The sequence below is a fragment of the Athene cunicularia genome (assembly GCF_003259725.1).
Source record: "Athene cunicularia isolate RWA chromosome 14 unlocalized genomic scaffold, athCun1 chr14_part1, whole genome shotgun sequence".
NCBI classification, from domain to species: Eukaryota; Metazoa; Chordata; class Aves; order Strigiformes; family Strigidae; genus Athene; species Athene cunicularia.
The window spans coordinates 11,834,908-11,852,675 of NW_020799118.1; the positions used below are offsets into that span (position 1 = coordinate 11,834,908).

General features: G+C 45.0%; 2 protein-coding genes across 4 annotated transcripts in view; one reads left to right on the top strand and one right to left on the bottom strand.

The window, feature by feature from the left end:
* The window catches only part of RNF216 (ring finger protein 216), a 79,857-nt gene extending 62,361 nt beyond the window's left edge, over window positions 1-17,496 (bottom strand). The window contains exons 1-3 of one of the 3 annotated variants that reach the window (XM_026859033.1): window positions 17,484-17,496; window positions 2,193-2,321; window positions 899-1,032 (exon numbers count right to left, since the gene is read on the bottom strand). In XM_026859033.1, the coding sequence (XP_026714834.1) occupies window positions 899-1,032; window positions 2,193-2,259 (201 nt within the window). In that variant the 5' untranslated portion in view covers window positions 2,260-2,321; window positions 17,484-17,496. Of the gene's footprint in view, window positions 1-898; window positions 1,033-2,192; window positions 2,322-4,355; window positions 4,598-17,335; window positions 17,356-17,483 lie in introns of those variants that run through there. The other 2 variants (XM_026859032.1, XM_026859031.1) reach the window with 2 other exon arrangements.
* The window catches only part of LOC113485769 (urotensin-2 receptor-like), a 2,721-nt gene continuing 2,143 nt past the window's right edge, over window positions 17,191-17,768 (top strand). Inside the window, 1 exon segment of the mRNA XM_026859167.1 lies at window positions 17,191-17,209. Within this exon segment, the coding sequence (XP_026714968.1) occupies window positions 17,191-17,209 (19 nt within the window).

Here is a 17,768-nt window from a genome sequence, read left to right on the forward strand (position 1 = left end):
GTCCCCAGGTGCTAGGAGAACATGTAGCAGAATGGGGAATCAGAGAACTTTCAGACTGGAGTAATTTCCTAAACTTACCTCAGTCCTCACTTCCCTCCCAGTACAATAGTCTGGGAAGGAGGAACTAACTGATGGCATATTTGCATTCTCACCAATTTATTTAAACAGGCAGGAACCAAAGCTCAAAGTATTAATCTCTAGCCTTCTTCTTGCCTCTGGCAGACAGACTGCTGTATGCCAAGAGAGTCTGAATATTCTCTGCTACTGTTTTCAACTAAAACAGAAAGGTCAGCTTTGTTACTGGTTTTCTCAACGTCTCTGGTTAATTTAATAGAGAAGTGGAATATATTCTTAATATATCTTAGATATGAAATTATACACTTAAAATGTTCAGGGTAAGCTAAAACCTTTGGCCCTCCTCTGTGTGACTGCCTCTGCCAGTGGAGAGAGATTTATCAGGTGGGCTGCTTTTGTAGAATCACAAAAATATCAGTGCCTGAAACAGTCCAACAAGAATCCAGATAGCATAGAGGAATACAAAGTATACAAGGTCAAACAAGGCATATTTTGAAAAACTGCCTTCTAAGGAATATCAAGTCCTCTTTACAAAGTGCTCCCTCTCTCTGGATTTAGGCAGATAACGAAGGCTGTAGCTTCCATAAAGTTAAGTAGAACTTTAAATACAATGCAGTTTAACAGTCTAGTTTTCCCCTCCTGTGCCCAAGATATGATTAAACACTTAAAGCCAGAAAAATGCCGTCATTTCAACATTCATTTCGGACATCCTAAGTAAATTACTGTAACTGGATAGGACTCTCGAAGGAATGCATCAGATATTTGCACAAATTGGCTATAAAGGCCATGAATAAAGCAAGGCAGTACAAGAATGAAAAATTACCTCTGCCAAGATGACTACATCATCGTCATCCTCCTCACGCTGCTGTTCTGCTGGCATTTCCTGAAACAAAGGTAATTCTTCATCCGATGAATCTGATATTGTGATAAGACCTTCATCCCTGCGGTTTATCCAGTCTGCAGTAAAGTAAGTAAACTTAGCTATTTGCTAAAGGTAAATAATTGAAATTACAGGGCAGAATCACCAAAACATTGGAAAAAGCAATCTCCACATTTGCATTACAGCAACAGGGAAGAAGCGCTCAAAGGTCACTGGTTCCTCTGCAAGTTACTGTTAACAGCCACTCCTACATCCCTGGGCCCTCTGAGCACAACACCTGCACAGACTACAGCTCACCACAATGGCACATGGAGGAAACAGCCACTCTGACACTTGCACACAGAGGTTCTTCTATCCCAAACTTCAGCACAAGTCAAGCTGCCACAAAAATTATTCTTCATAAGCCATGTAGGAAGTACTTCCTAATTTTTGCAGTGAAGTCCTTAATTTTCAGTATCTCAGGGACAACACATTTTCTTTCATTGATGTGCAGTGCATTCTAGAGGAGAGATAGAGTTCTCTGTGCAATTCGGCCTCTTATGCAAGACTGAGACAGGGCCCCTGGCTGTGGGTGCAGAAAATATCCTGCTATGAGATGACAACCTTGTCCCTCAAGGCTTCTCAACAGTGGAATATTGATGCTACTGAACACAGCTGCTAGAATGCAGGAGAGACACTCAAGCCAGAAACAGCATTTCTGTGCTGCAGAGACAGCGTACAGCCATGATTTCTCTGTGATTTAACACAATGTTTTGGCTTGTGCTTTAGCGTAAGTACTCCTGAGTATTCATTTACCACTTTTCAGGCACACACAGAAAGCATCATTTTGAATTCCACTCTTGGAGGAACAGGTGTCAACGCATACAGCCCTGCGAGGATCCAACTGCAGAGCCAGCCTCTCTCCTGTGAGGTCTTCAGAAGGGTGGAATACCGCAAGTCCCTCAGATCTGCTGAAATACCTCTACATGGTGTTCCCAAGAAGTGAGCAATCTGCCTTAAGGCGGTACAACATGAGAAAGACAAGAGCCAAACATTTTGCAGGTCTGCATAAAATGAGAAATTTTCCTGTAGGTGGCTGTGCATTAAGTGTAAGAGCACCATGTATGACACGGCAGAACAGACCACTAGCAGGTTCCTGTTAACAGCGTTCTCACAAGTTTAGTGTCTATGAATCTTGCTCCTTGTAAGCAGAGTTTTACAAAGAGAGTTTTGAAAATATGCACGAGCCATTACTCACCTTTCCCTCTGTGACTGCGGAAGCTATTCAAGTTAATTACTTCTTCCTTTCCACCTCTCTCTGCCATTTTAAACAGCTGTCTCCGAAAGTGTCAATGTCCAGGCATGGCATTCAGGCTCACATGAGGAACTAGAACACAAAATAAAAGCAGGAGAGAGTAAGGCAAATTCAACAGCACCCTGATGGGGCTTTCCCAAGACTAAGCTGCTAGATCATTTTGGGAGTTCTCCTGGTTCTCCCAGCACAGTTGGTTCACGAGGGTATTTTTCTGTACCACCTTCTCAGTGCCTAAAAGTAGACATATTTCTGTTTTCTTCTGTTTCGAAAATTAAGCCAACTGAAGAATGCAATCAGGCCCAAGAGGCCTCTCCAGAGAGGACACGAAAACGCTTATAGCTATGCAATCACAGAAAGGGGCAGGGCAGAGGGAGATGCAATTCTGTCCACTCAGGACTCAAACTCTCCCTATATGTGGATCTTCTCCCGTTTCCAAGAAGTCAAAAAACTGATGCATCAACTCCCATAGCGGTGTTTCTGCCACCATCTACTGGTGAGAGGAGCAAAAGCCACTTGCCTGAGTGGCCACAGGGCATCACCACATAAACCTGCATCTCAAATGGACCAGTTGATGTCATTAAAGCCATCCCCTATCGCACTTAATGCCATGAAGTCACACCACACTGCACTGCAGAAAGACAAACACCAAGGGGAACAGTCAATATTATGGGCATCAGACCTGACAGCCTAGTTGAGGAGCTGAACCATGCAGTGAGCTGCACAGCTGAAATGGAGACACCCAGCATCACACCTTTAATTCCCTGGGTCTCGTCAAGCTGAGGCACAACTTGACAGGGACCAGAGATGCTCTGAGCTCACTTCCACAGTGTCTATGTTGTTGGCACATCAGAAGGAAGCTGCACCCCTGGCAGGGCATCACATAAGTGAATGTTCTGTGCCTGCACTATGAACCAGCACGGAAAGAAGTCATGTCTACAGAGCACACTTTCTTGCCACAATCTATTTTAAAGAAAAGACTTCCCTAATTTACACCACATTCCCTCTTCAGTGAGGGCTTGGTACAAATTCCAGGATATGCCACCTGCTCTCAAACTGAAGAGAGAATGACAGGGATAAGGTTCCTTCACAGGATCAGGCTTTTGGGACTAAAACTTGCTACCCCCACCTGTTCTCAGAGAGGCACAATGAGCCGGCTGGAGGCTCCCAAACTGGATTAGGAGGTCAGAGGAATCACTGCAACCTGAACAGTAGGTTTCCATTTTATGCTCTGTCAGCTTATAGCTCTCAATTCCTGCTATTACAGAGCAGCTGAATACATATGGGAACTCCAAACACAATTTGATCATTGAAATGAGAAAGGAGGTCTTATTGTTGAGAAGTATTCATCTCATTATTAAAGCACAGAGGAATCAGTATTATTAAATATTTACTGATCTGTAAGTTGGAAGAAGATGGTGGGTCTGCTGTAAAATCCTGTTTGCTAGTACACAAAGCAGTATAAATTCCTCCTCAATAATTCTACTTAACCTCCTCTGCAGTGAACAGACTTTGCAGCCAGGACAGCAAAATGAAGAAATCAGTTCAGATGCATACTACGCACTTTTATCTATACCCCCTCCAAGGAACTAGTCATTACCATCTCCAAAATATTGTAATACAGGATAAAATAGTAGACATTTTAAAAGTATAATTCCGCAGTTTAAAAAAGCCAAAACCCAAGCCACATTTCACAGAGAGGACATGCTGCCCAGCAGTGCCGAGTTGGCCAGCTTTGGGCAGGAATGCACCCTCCTCTTGCAGGACACCCTGAGCAGAAACGGTCCGCAGCCTCGCACCGCAGGCAGCGAGATAAAGGAGCAAGGCAGTGGCATTTTCCCTGTTTGCAGGACAGGACACCTGCTTAACACAAAGGGTACCAGCAGCACAACTCAGGGCCTGAAGCTGCCTTCTCCAGTCAGAACCTCCACCATAAAGGTTTTCATGGCTGGGCTACAAACAGCCACACTCACCTGGTCCCAGCACTGGTGATGGCCCAAAATTTGAGTGGGATGTCGGGCTAGGGAACTGCAGAGCCCTCTTCTAACCAGCACTACTACAAATACACAACTACCTCTATATTTCAGCCCTGAAACCTCAGCAGCACACCCTATTTCCAGTAAGCACCTCCAAGTCTATCATAGGCATACAGATGCCTTAAAAATGCTTCAAAACCAACATTTTTGGGTGTGTTTCCACCAGGTTCTTCAGCTTCTGCTTTCTAAACAAGAAGTAAATTTTACTTTATTTGCCAGGATGCCATGAAAGCACTGTTTGCATCATTGCAGACAGGTGCTGGAGCGGCAGCTCCGTAGCCGGGTCACTGAGAACCCTGTCCTTTTTAAAAGGTCACATTCACATTATTGAAGCTGTATTTTCCCTGTTACTTGTGAATAGCTACCACCCAGTCCTGCATAGTGGTTTTTCATCCTTAGGTCTCTCAGTACTTTAGAAAACAAGATTAGTATGCTTCTTGCCATTTAAAAAAATGGAGAAAAGGAAGCACAGAAAGGACCAGTGTCACCAAGGCCAGCAAGCAGGCTAGCAGCAAAGCCAGGAGCAGCACGCAGGCCTCTTCAGCTCACGTACCCATGCCAACCACTTCTGCTTCCCAGCAGGTCGGTCCTACAAAGCAACAACCAGCAGCCCCTGCATAGCCACCACACCTTGTCTCAGCCACCTTCACGCAGGATAACACTCAACAAAGGAATGTCTTGGCAGGCAAAAACGGCCAAGCATCCCTCCAAGAGTGGCTGAGGAGCAACAAGGACATTCGTAAAAGCCACAAATCAGCCCTTGCAGCATCAAGTGATGCAGACAGAGGCTAGCCAGGTGTCTGCTCAGATTTGCTCTGAGCAAAGCTAAGTGGCTTGGATATTTGTCCCCTACAGGGACAGGCAATGTGTTAGCAGAGTTGGGTGTGCATGTACATGTGGGTGGGTCGACAATGCTCAGCAGTCACAAAAAAAAAAAAAAATCTTCTCCCAAATAGTTCAAATGGTGCTTTGACCAGTGCTAGCTAAACCACAGCTGTTTACGTCCCAGAACAAGAGATAAGCCACAAGACTAACACGAAGACTGTATTCTCTATAGGCAACTCTGGTTCCCCTAAAGAGGAACTTGCACACTTCAACCTCAAGAATCAACAAAGAGGCAGAGGAAATATTCTGAAATTAAATTGGGGATACAGACTGTCTACCCCCCATACGAGAGAAAGATGCACACACACCACCAAATGACTCATGGTTGTTTAAAAGCAGGACTATAATAAGTAGCATTAACTGTAGTACACAGTCAAGGCAACAACAACAACAAAAAAGCCAAACCTGAAAAGAACTGGCAATGTACCACTTTTCTATTTCATAACAGACTGCATAAAACCCCAAGCAGCTTAATAAAGCACTGTTTTGAGGGTAAAAGCCAAGCTTCCACCGAGAGCTAGCAATTCATGTTGTCAATACTCAATACAGAGCTCAAGTTTAAACAAATATCTATAAGCATGGGCCAGTTCCATCCAGTAGCATGAATAAGAAGTTTATTCATGTTTATAGCACTAGGGCACCAAGAACGTCAAGTAACAAGATCAGTGCCACCCTAGGGTCTTGCCCTACATAAACAACATAATAAAAAGCAAGCAAGACAGATGGAAAGAAGCTATGCCACACTACCTCAGTGCTTTCAGTGACTATTTATAGGTAAAGAATAAGGCCACCTATAACCACGCTCTAACATGACCATCATTTTTTTTTCCACTACAGTCAAGGACAGGATACTAGAACTGTTTTAAAAGAAAAAGACCTGGCAGCAACAGACAGATGCACATTTTGCAAGCTTCCCCCCTGCCCCCCCTCCTTTTTCTTCAACTCCCACCTGCACCAGAGCACACATACTGGACTCGGGGCCTTGCATCCCTATATAGTATCGGGGTAACACAAAACTCTTGTCATGACCTTGTCATCTCTTGTGAAGACTGCCGTGCTGAGGATGCAGTTCCACCAAATCTCCCCTCTGCTTTCCACATTACTCCATGTATTCATGACACTGCCCATCCAAGCTGTTTCACTGCACAGGCAATAAAATCCTCCCCATTAAGGTTTTTTCCTACAGCAGCTTGAGAACAACCCATTAACAGAACAGCTACCGGAAAAAAAATCAGAGACCATCAGGGACTTAGACTGACAGTTGAAGTCACACATACTTCCCAAACAAGCTTCTTACACATGCAAAAATTTAATGTACAAAACCACTGGTCCCAATCACTACTATGAGTTGATGGATCAGCTGCTAAGAGGTGAAGCAGGTCTCAGAATCACAGTGAATGCTTACACAAGTATTTCCAAAACCCATTCAAAAATCCCTGCAAACACCACGTTACATATTTTTAGCCTAAACTAAAAATAGCATGCATCGTTACTGTGCATATATTTAAACTCTCGGTACATGCAGGCATTTCTGGACTGCAGTAATTGGAGCAGAACTCCCTCCACCTCACATTTGTGCTGCAATGAGCATCTTCATAGTGCTGAGACCCCCCCTCCTAGACAGAGGGTAATAATGTATTTCCACACACACACACACTTACAGCATTTGAAATCTTTAACTCCCACATACCCAAGACAGGACTAGACTCAAAGTGCTCTTTTCTGGCTCTAGCTCAAGGCAACAGGACTAGACAGAAAGCACTGCAGGGGAGGTAGGAACTGAAATCCCAGCCGAACAGGTGGGGGGAGCACAACTTGAAAGAGATGTCAGCAACATCAAATCATTGTGTGTTTTAGCCTCTCCCCCATACAGCAACACTACTGTTGCTCACTTAAGTTGACAGAAGAGCATCAACTCCTATTTTCTGCCTGCGGGCAGCAAACATGTCTGCTGGTAGCCTGTGAGCAAGGTGAATTTCTGGCTCGTTTCAAGCTGCTAAAACAAAGAGAAGCTACTTAAATAATGCATGGCTTGTGACAACCAGCAAAATGAAAAGCTAAAAATTCAACCCTTAAAAAAAAAAACCAAACCAAAACACAACAGAAGGCAAATAAACCAGGCCGACTTACTGTCAAGTATTTCATTGAAACGTTTCAAAGGGTTCACGATTTGCTGGGGGCTGCTCCTTGTAACAGTCACTTAGCAAAAGCAGGGAGAATTTAACAGCAGTTGATCCTGTTAAGCAGCATCATCCCAACCGAAAATTAGAAATCCCCTGATCATAAGCTCGACAAGAACCGCTGGGCACAAACAAGCCGTTTGCTATGCACAAGGCAGCTACCACTGCTGCATCACACCTCACAAAGGAATAAAGCCAGAGGTTAAATTGAGGACCTGCAGCAGGGCTTCTGCCAAGCAGGTTTAACACAGGGGCCTGCCTAAGGCTCAGGCAACGGTGGGAAACCACACCAAAACCAAAACACTGGTGCCAACCCAAGAACCTTACCCTGGCCTCCTGAAGACAGGAGTGTGTCGGCAGTGGCTCACTGGCAAGACCACCTGGTTTCCAGCAGCAGCTTGGTTTGCTAGGCAGACAGTACAGCCAGCTACAGATATCGCACAAAGGCTCCTCTTAGGAGCACAGAACAAGGGTAGACTTACAGCAACTGCATCCATGTAGTTCTGCAACCAATTTTTGGACCTGTAGCACATGCTGAAGAGGAACAACATACCAGAAGATAATTTAGTAACAGAATTGGCTTATAAGTTTTAAAACACTCCCTAAGTGTTTCACAAGGCATTAGCAGCTGGCTTGGTTTACCAAATTATTTTAAGACAGACACGTCTGTCTTCAGAAGATTACAGTATTCCCGAGATCTGAGAAAAAAAATCAAGGAACAGAAGCTGAAGTGAACAAATTTGTCTCCAATAAGAGCCGGGTAACACAGTTCTACTACAGAAAGCCAGAGAATTGACTTCATCACACCAAAACATAATACGGTGTAACATTAGAGTCATTTTGTGGCAAGTAAATCAGAACTCAACGTTTACCTCCCCATACATACAAGACAGCCAACACACACATTGTTCAGAAAACATCTCAGAAGAACGGCCACTATTTCTGCAGCCACACCAACATTGTAACTGGCTTCAGAAGCAGTGCTCCAGGCTAGAACATTATTAAGATGGACAAGAGGGACAGGAACTCTTCAACTTTCTCTGACAGCAATCACAACTTCTGTTATCTCACAGAAGTTCCCTATTCCTCACCCTCTCTTACCCAAGAAGAAAAGCTGCACTGTGAAATGCACTAAAGCGAGCGATGTCCTTTCCACCAAGACATATCACTGACGCGAGCTCTCCTGATTACTGCCGAGCGCTTAGCAATCACCGCATGGACGAGAAGCAAACTATGAGCTCACTGACACAGGGCGCTCTGGCTTTACTAAACCCCTGCTTGTGGCTAGAACAAGGACCATGTGTTGTAGCTTTGTGCAGAGCTCTGCTGTGCATCTTTACAGTCAATGGCATTTCAAAATATCTTCTGGTGTGTTTTTGGTAAAGAGAGGCTCTGCGTTAACAGGGTATGAGCTACATCTATGTGGCACTGCTCCAGTCTAATGAAAATTGCTTAGTCAGAAGCAATTAAGAGAGCGGATTTTCAGGAATTACTTGGGTTCAAATCCCTAACTAAACTTTCCCCATTTTGCAAGTCAGGATTTACAGGAAACATCTTAACTGTCTGTACATCAGAAGACTTCCAAACAGCCTCACTCGTGGTTCATCATTCTGTTAAGGTAACAGTATCTCTTAACCATAATTTCTTCAAATACCCAATCTCCATTTTTATTGCCTCTGTTAACACAAAGTACAAGAGGAAAGAAGCCTGTGCAGTTTTATCCTATTCACCTAACTTAACAGCTGGCCACCTACAATGATCCCCGTTTCCCTGGCAAAACCAATCTCTGCTCTGTGAGCTCTTCTCAAAAATGTACATCTGTTTCAAAATAGTCTTACTTGTTTTCCAAAAATGGGCAACTACTAATTCAACTCAACTGAAAGTTTCTGATGCCTTCAAGCTATTCCCTGATGACTGGCATCAAGGTCAACTGCTGGACATTTCAGTGCCTTCCCACGATCCCCATCAGTCCTTCTGCTAAACAACAGGGCTCCATATCGTCACATCTCTCTGACCAGCATGGGACAGTTAATTTTGATGTATACAAAAAAAGCACATTCTGCACAAGAGATGGGGAACTTTGGATCAGTATCTGCCTCCCCTATTAAATGGAGTCCTAGAAAAAAAGTTAAATTTACGAAGTCTGGTTAGAAAAGAGTTAATGCCATTGCCTTGAGCAGCTAATTTTAAGAGCAAAGTGCAAATTCAAAGCTTTGAAGGAAGAAGAGGCATCTCTGCAGTTAATTCCTGTAAAGGGTACTACTCTGCCTGCCTCAGGCTTCTGGCATGTGCAACATCATACTGTATAATCCTCAAAAGCCAAAACCTCCCTCCCACAACACTAACACAGGTGCCAGCTTGGCATTTCATGTTCAAGCAACAATTCAGACACTAGCAACTCAGCATTTAGCTACGACAGCACACACAACACACCAACCTCTTTGGGCTCACAGCCTATCTCCCAAACCATCATTTTAAAGAACTGTTTTGTTCTGATTTTGTGGTATAAGGGTGGGGACGAACGGAAGAGCACGCGAAACCATGTGTTTTGCAGCTTTGCCACTTCCAGAGTAAGTTTTACTTCCAGTTTTCTTGCCCTGAATTCACATGTATCCCAAGAGAAGGGGGCAGAGGTTCCTTTCTCTGAGTAGCACTGCTATTAAACCCACTGCTGTCTGAAAAAGCCAGACTCCATGGATTACTGGGTGCTGCACATACCCACCACAGCTCTACGTAACATGAGTTGCAACTGCCCCCTCTTCCCCATCAACCCAGCGGCCACACAGAAAAGAAAAAGAGAAATGCCCTACGTGCCCCAGGACATACGTGAAAGCACTCCTCTGTTGCTTGTACTTCATAGAGCTCTCCAGGAGAAAGGACACAGCATTTCCTCTCCAAATCCTTAGTAGTTTTTTTCCTTTTTTCTTTCCTTTTTTTAACGGATCCTGAATGTCACCTTTAAAAGGTATAACAGAACAAAGAAAACCAAGTGCAACCTTTTAAGTGGTTATTTAACAAGTTGGATGCACGTCTTCAGGAAGCTTCAGGTTACAATCTTAGCACCGTTTTTCACTGGAGAGGAAACAGAGAAAGAAAGGACTTTAAGAATATCCCTAGGACAGGCTACAGCACTGACATTCACACAGATGAGCAACCAGCAGCCTGCTCTGCTTGCAGCCCTGCTTGCTGGGGGCACTGGGAGCAAGGAGGAGACAGCCTGCACACAACCAGCAAACTGCTATTAAAAGCAGCAGCAAGGGACCAACTAGACCTAAGTCAAGAGGGCTAGAAAGCACAAAGAGTCAGTTTTAGTTGCAGTAACAGCCAGAAGACTTTAAAAACATGAAAGACTGATAGGTTGCAATGGCGTCCTAGATGTTAAGCTGCTGCCCAGCAGACCAGCTCTGAAAACAGCCATCTAAGCGTGCGTTCCAGAAAAAAGCGTAATGCACCATCAGGAGCAAATGTGAAAAGGAATGGGGTATTTTTTTATTTTGTTTTGTTTTAAAAGTGACCCGAACCTGTCACAAGAAACTCTGCTTTCAAGACAGGCTGCAGTCTACAAAGCACACCTCACCTCATTTCACAAAGCTGCTGACAATATAAAAGCTAAGACTTGACCTTGAGGTGGCACAGAAAGAAAAATATCCTGACTTGTTGCAGTAGCCCACCTTAGCAAAAAGGAAGGTTTCTGTGTCAATCCGCACAGTACTTTCAGAGGTATCAACTTAAAAGCTTGCTACCAACAAGTCTAGGTGTCAAATTCTCAGAATCGGGGACTTCCAAAAAAGAATCACTTCACAGGTCACATATTTTGGTTATTACAGCCATACCCTTTCTTTGAGCCATGTTAAGCATCTGCACTTGCCATAATTTCAAAGGTCAGTGGCAGCCAAAAGCTGTGGCCTCACGTTAAGAGAGGTTTCACTGCAATACCTGCTTAAGACGATCATGTTTCTACACCACAGCTTGTCACCTCCTCTCACACTGAGCTCCACCAGAATTTGTTACAGCTTTGAAAAGAAATGCCCTGTAGGATTCAGATGAGATACCTTCTCTTCTCACACATCCACCATGGCCTAAGTGGGAGAACAGAACTAAGATGTTAAAATAAACTGCAAGAAGGGGAAAGATCTTAAACTGCAGCCTAATAGTTGACACTGTGCCTAACTAGCACTCAAACTGTATGCACTCCTAGTCCAAGGTCAGGCACTGTCTCTGAAAGACGCTTTTGCACATTCATCTGAAGAGCTTAAATACATACAAGAGCCAGCTTAGAGCCATATTGAGCCAAGAGGCCAAAATCACTCTGCAGTGAACTGAGTCTTAAACTGCCTTACATACTGAGAATAAAATACCAATAGAAACCTTGCAAGGCACGCACAACACCTGAGCAAGTCCACCCTTGGCACCTATTTCCTCTTGAAAATAGTCAAAAAAGCTGCCTGTTGCACCCAACAACTGGCACACAAGGAGGACTGACACCAACCCACCTGAGGAATGGTAACTACGTCCTTACTGCTCAAGCATCACGGATGACCAATTGTTACAAGGTTTTCAAGCCAGCCAGCAACTGCTTTTGTAAAACTGGGTTTAGTTTTGTTTGCAGCCACACGTTAGCCTTGCAGCCAACCAATTCCAGGCCAGCAAGCAAACTCTCGCTAGCAAAAACTGAGGGCAGCCTTCCAGCCTCACGACAATTGTCCAGGCTGACTTCATCCATGCCACGTGGCAGCGGCCATTGAAGGGTTTAAGCAGAATATGCTAAAATAGAAGAAAGGCAAAGAGGTTGTACTTGAGGTAAGCATACCACTACATCAGAATTGAAAGCAGTGAAATCGCATCATGGCCAGATTTAGAGATGCTCCACATTCAACATTATTCTTTTCTGAGTCTATTAAAGTTCACAAATGAACAAGTTATCAGTTGGCCAGCTAAAAATCAAGGAAAGAAGCACTACACATTAATTCTCTAGGTCAACAGTCATGCAGATTTAAGAGACCACAAGGCACCTAACAATTTCATCCCAAGGATAATAAATATTTTGCCTACGGAAGACTATCAGCACAACTACAGGCCACAGCTAAGAGGTTACACAGGCTGCAGTCAGACTATTTTCTAAGGACACGACTGTATCCAGGCTGCAGATTTGCGTGCCTACCCCTTAGTCATCGCAGTCAAGTGTCCAACACTGTTTAAGCCTTCACATAGCAGAATATAAATTCTTTTCCTGGGTGTTGCAACAGTACAGCATCAAACAGATTATTAAACCATCTGGGACAGAGGGTCAGTAAAAGCAGCCACAAACTGCTAAACAAACACAAAAACATTAAGCTGAGGAGCACTCTTCAGACAGCGTGTTTAAGTGTGAGGTGCGTTCCAGCCCTTGCAAGCTGGTCTGTGCTAGTCGTGGCTGATCCAAGGGCACCTCCCAGTTTATACACAATGAAGCCTGCTCCACTACAATAGGATTCCGGTTTAACAATATAGAGAGGACATGAACTATTTATGCTATCCAAGTTACTGGTAATGGGTCTTGCCCATCTTGTTCATCTGTAGCTGGAAATCCTAGCAGCAGGGGAGGTATGAAACACCCTACACTGCTGGTTTCCTGCAAGGGAGAAAAAGCTTATTTTCCTGCCTCCCCATTATGCTGCTGCTGTCATCTTCCTCAAATTGCATTACAGCATAATACGGCGAGAGGAGGAAAGTCTTCTAGGCAGCATCGCTGCTCTGCTGCAGGCAGCTGTCAACATCGCTGCCTGTTTCGCTCTGCTATCCCATGGTAACACGTTTAGCCAACAACATTTTGTACTTGCCACGGGGATGAGGGTAAGCGCTCCTTCCACTACTGGCCTCCAGGTACCTTCAAGCAAAAACTGTCTGCAAGAAGCATCAAGGAGGGTTCCCTCCCCTCCTTCATCAAATGTAAAAATCCATCACATCTTTGGGATGGTATTTGGAAGTAGAAGCATGAATCTGTTCCTAACTCTGGTTTTGCAAAGGCTGCAAAAACCTAGCTGCTGTCTTCCTTTTTCCAATTGAAAAACAGCAATAAGAGCATCACCAGCTTGGTAAGAGCATGTCAGTATTTACAAAGCAGTATAGGAGAGAAGTGTGAGAAGAGCTTTAGACAAAATATATTACTTGAGGCCATTTTCCATCCTTATATTCCCCAAGCAAAGATTCTAGCTAGTACAAATCCTCATCACCTTTTATACTATGGAGTAATATCACATGATGCCTCTACAGATCTTGTCCAAGTGTTTATCTAAATGCAAACAGTAGCTTGGCCTCCTTACAGAGGTAGGCAGACAGCGTGAGCAATCCAGCACTCGTCCACAGAAGGCAACTGAAAACATTTCAGGTCACCCTGACACCTACATACACTCCCAGATTTATTTCAGCTCATCAACTTTCCTCCTCATTACAAGGGAGGAAAACAGCCTCCAGAAGTCACTTCGTGAACAGACAGGCATCATTGGCATCAGCAAAGGAGTTGGGCTCTCTCAAAGCCAGCGAGGAAGTCATGCTTCATTTAAATTTCCCCCAACTTGGGTCAGAAACACTATGAGAAGGCATCATGACTTCAGGTAGCAGTTGCCCTATGTTGAAATCTTTCCCCAAAGCCCAGTGCTTTTTCCACTGACAATTCCCCTCACAAACACGGGGAAGGAACCACAGCAACGCTGGTAATTAGGATAAGGGTGTCATTCAGTAGAAACATGATTTCTAGTCCTTGGAAATTAAGCTTTCTCAAGGATCGTTACAAATTTAAAATCACCACAAGCTCTTAAGCACTGACCCAGAGGAAAAACATCACTCCTGAGAGATTCCAAAATAAACCTCAGATTCTCTAAGTGACATGAAGGCTGCTGAGAACAAGATTATCCCAGCTCAGTAAAACACTCCGTTATCTCACATCTCTTTGCTTTGACAAGAATAACTTATTCAAGCCACCTGGACACTGCTAAGTGGCCCTTTTCTTTTTTTCCTGTTCTCCCTGCCTATCCCTCCCCTATTTCCCCTAGACTTTCCTGACCCAGTAACTTGCTTAAAACAAAACTACTTCTCCTCAGAGTAATGCTGATCAGCACATTATTTAGCTTTAGCTCCATTTCAAACACAGGAACTACCACATCAGTACCCAGATATCTATCTTCCAGTAGGAGTCCAGGAGATAAGGTTAAGTGTCACGACTCAGTGGCATGTTTCACACCTTCCACTGCTCACTGTACTAAAAAAAAAAAAAAAAAGAATAGATCCTACTGAGAGCAACTGAAGTTATACGTAACAGCTTGAAAAACCCACCCATCGACCAAGGCAGGCAATACACAACACTATCATTTTAGTGCACACACAGACTTCTGAGACTACTAGTACCTCTCCTTTAAGTAGTTGTCTGAATTAAATAATTTAAATGGAGACTTAAAATATCTCCAGACCAAATCCACGTGCAAAAAACCCCAAGCTTCTGACGGGAGGAATTAGTGGCGTAATTCTGACTGTCCCCAAAAAAATGCAGCCGGTGGCAAGTCCCAACGCCCATCGCTGTGCCGAGCTGCCAGCATTATGACACAGTAAACCACTCACAATGACTTTAAAAAGAAATAAATACAAATAAGACACCCATTCCAAATTAATGAATGGAAGCTTCTTCCAGCAGGCACTAAAACACACCCAAAGGGCTCCACATCTCTCGCACTTGGGTTTGTGCGACTACTCAGGCTTGCTAATCAGGTCCTGGCCCCTGAGATACACTTCCTGTCTCTCTCCAGCTACACCAAAGTTGCCGGAGTTGTGTGCTCGCTCCACCTATTTTTGCCACAGGACTTTTTCAGCAATTTGTGTTCAATTTGAAAGCACAGCCACACTGCCAGCGGTCGTAGCTCGCCGGCAGCAGTAACGCCCACTGCATTCTCAGGCAGACAAAGCATTGGTCTACCCAGGAATTTGGACTTCCAAGGCTGCTTCTGAAACACAAGCCCAGGAACAGGCTGCCAGCACCCTGCTGGAAACCAGAGTGTACCTTATCATCAGTAAAGCCTGCCCCAACTGCTCTTCCAGGAACTGTTATTCATGCCCTGACTGTTGCAGTTGCCCGAGAAGTATGCCTGCAGCCAGGATGACAGGAAAACATCCTAGGAAGGAAAGAAAAAAAAAAAAAAAGAGATGGAAGAAGGCTCATTACCAAAATGCAGCACTACCAAGTGGGCTGAATGTCTCTACAGATCTTCTTCAGGAAGTGGGTCTGAGTCCTTTCCCAAGTCTCGGTATTTCAGGCACAAACTCCTGTCAAGATGACTGTTTATTAGCATCTAGTCGCACCATGCAGACACCCAGCACATGAAATCTATTAAGATGTTTACAATATCGAAAGGCCTGATGTAAGGCAGTGGAATTTCTGCACAGCATTCGTCCTAGAAATGAAAAGCTCAGATTAAAGCCGTAAATCCCACCGTTCCGTAATTAAAAGCTGTCCCTAGAATTCTACTAGTCCTAAAGAAAAACGTGTTCTGCCATACAGCTTGGGCTGCACACTTCTACGGCCCGGTACCTGTACAGGGACATACCAGAACCTGCTCAAGGTGTTGGTCTGCAGAGTGATGGGTCTCAAATATCCCCCCTCACTTTCCAAACAGGTCACTGGAAGGAAAAAGCTCTTATGACATCCTCTCTGGAAGGGGGAAGAGCTTGCTCTATAACTGAGCATGCAAAGCCCAGCCTATCAGCCTTATGGAGGACACCCATCTTCTGCTCCATCACTACCACCAGAAACATGTAACAGCTCCAAAGTATGTTGCCTGAAATAACAGAAGTTGTAAGAAAGATAAGCCAACCACCCCAGAGACCGAATAGAGATACAGGGCTGTGCTCATAGGTCTTAGCACTAAGGCTGCCCATGCCTTGCAACCACCAAGGCAATTAGCTACTGCTTTTAGGATTGCTGCCTGAAATACAGCTAGATGAGTCTGCTGCTCTGTGTGGCTGTCAGTAAGCTGGAAAAGAAACACAAGAAAAGATGCTGTGAAAAGCACACAGACAGCTGAGTTATAGTCCCTGAGCATTACACCTCAATAATGGAAGTAAGAGTGCACAGCAGCAATATCAGCTTTCTTTTTTAAAGCATCAGAGGTCTCAAACCAGTGACTGAACTGTAACACTTCATGTAAGAAAATGAACTTTGCTTAACAAGCAGTAAGAAGGTGAAAAGAAATATCCACAACTAAACTTATTCATAGGGAAATTATGTTTCTAATATTTTTCCGTAAGACTCTAAGATAAGATATTAGAAGACATTCGAAGACACCACTTCAGGTCATAAAGCAAAGGTGAGATGAAAAGAAACACTTCCTGGGCCAGACTCGCAGGTGCCGTTATCTGCCCAAGGGCCATGCCAGGGTTCCAGCGAGCACAGCTGCAAAGGCAGCAGATCCACGAGACGACAGGGACTTTTTAAGCTGACCTACATTTCGCCCATCCCAAACCAGTGTGCGGGAGCGCTGCCCGGGTGAGCTCACGCTCCTCTCTTCACACGCATGCTGGAGTTAGCTATGGCTCTTCAGCCTCACCATACTTTAGTGAAACCCCGACCTTCCTCCACCCGTTTGGGGGAATGAGTGAAGGTCCAGAGGCAGAAACACCCACAAGGCACCTCCGCTACATAAATGCTTTGTACATTAGTGCTTCCAGCGTTTGCTCTCTCCCATCAAGCTGAGTTAGCACTGCAATAAAAAGAGGAGGGAAGAGGAGGAGAAGGATTCTCTCTTACACAGATCCCTCAACTTTCAGGACAGCTGTTTTGGGTCTTTTTTGCAGCAGCTCCTACAGCAGATGCCCGAAATGTCAAGATGTCCCAAAGGTACTAAGTGTTTCCACAACAAGACGGGGGTCAGAAGAGAAGAGCAAGCTTATCTCTGCCTTTCACCACCAGCTCCGGAGCCGACGCTATTTTTCTTCCCCAGTATAAACACACAGCCCAGGGTACCTGAAACGAGCCGGTGAAGAGAGCCCACGGAGAGCAGCGGCAGAAAATTGTACCTGGGTACCCCCCCACCTCTTCACCTCCCTACAGGGGGGGGCACACGTGGGACATCAGCATGAACTCAGAGCCGGAAGGGAGAGGAGGGCCGCACCGGGGCCAGCCACTCACCCCGAGGAGAGGAGGGAGCGGGGCCGGCCCCGGGGAGGGGAAGAAAGGGACCGGGACGGAGAAATTCAGCCCTGAGGGGAAAGGAGGGGGGAAAGGGGGAGGAAGGGACCTGCCCTGAGGGGAAGGGGGGCAGGGAAGGATCCCAGCCAGAGCAGTGACCGAACCCCCGCCGAGGGAACAGGCAAGGCCCAGAGAACGAAGCGGGGAGTCCCGGCGTGAGCCCCACGCCCGGAGCCAGCCCTTCGCCCGGTTACCGCCGCTCCCCCCC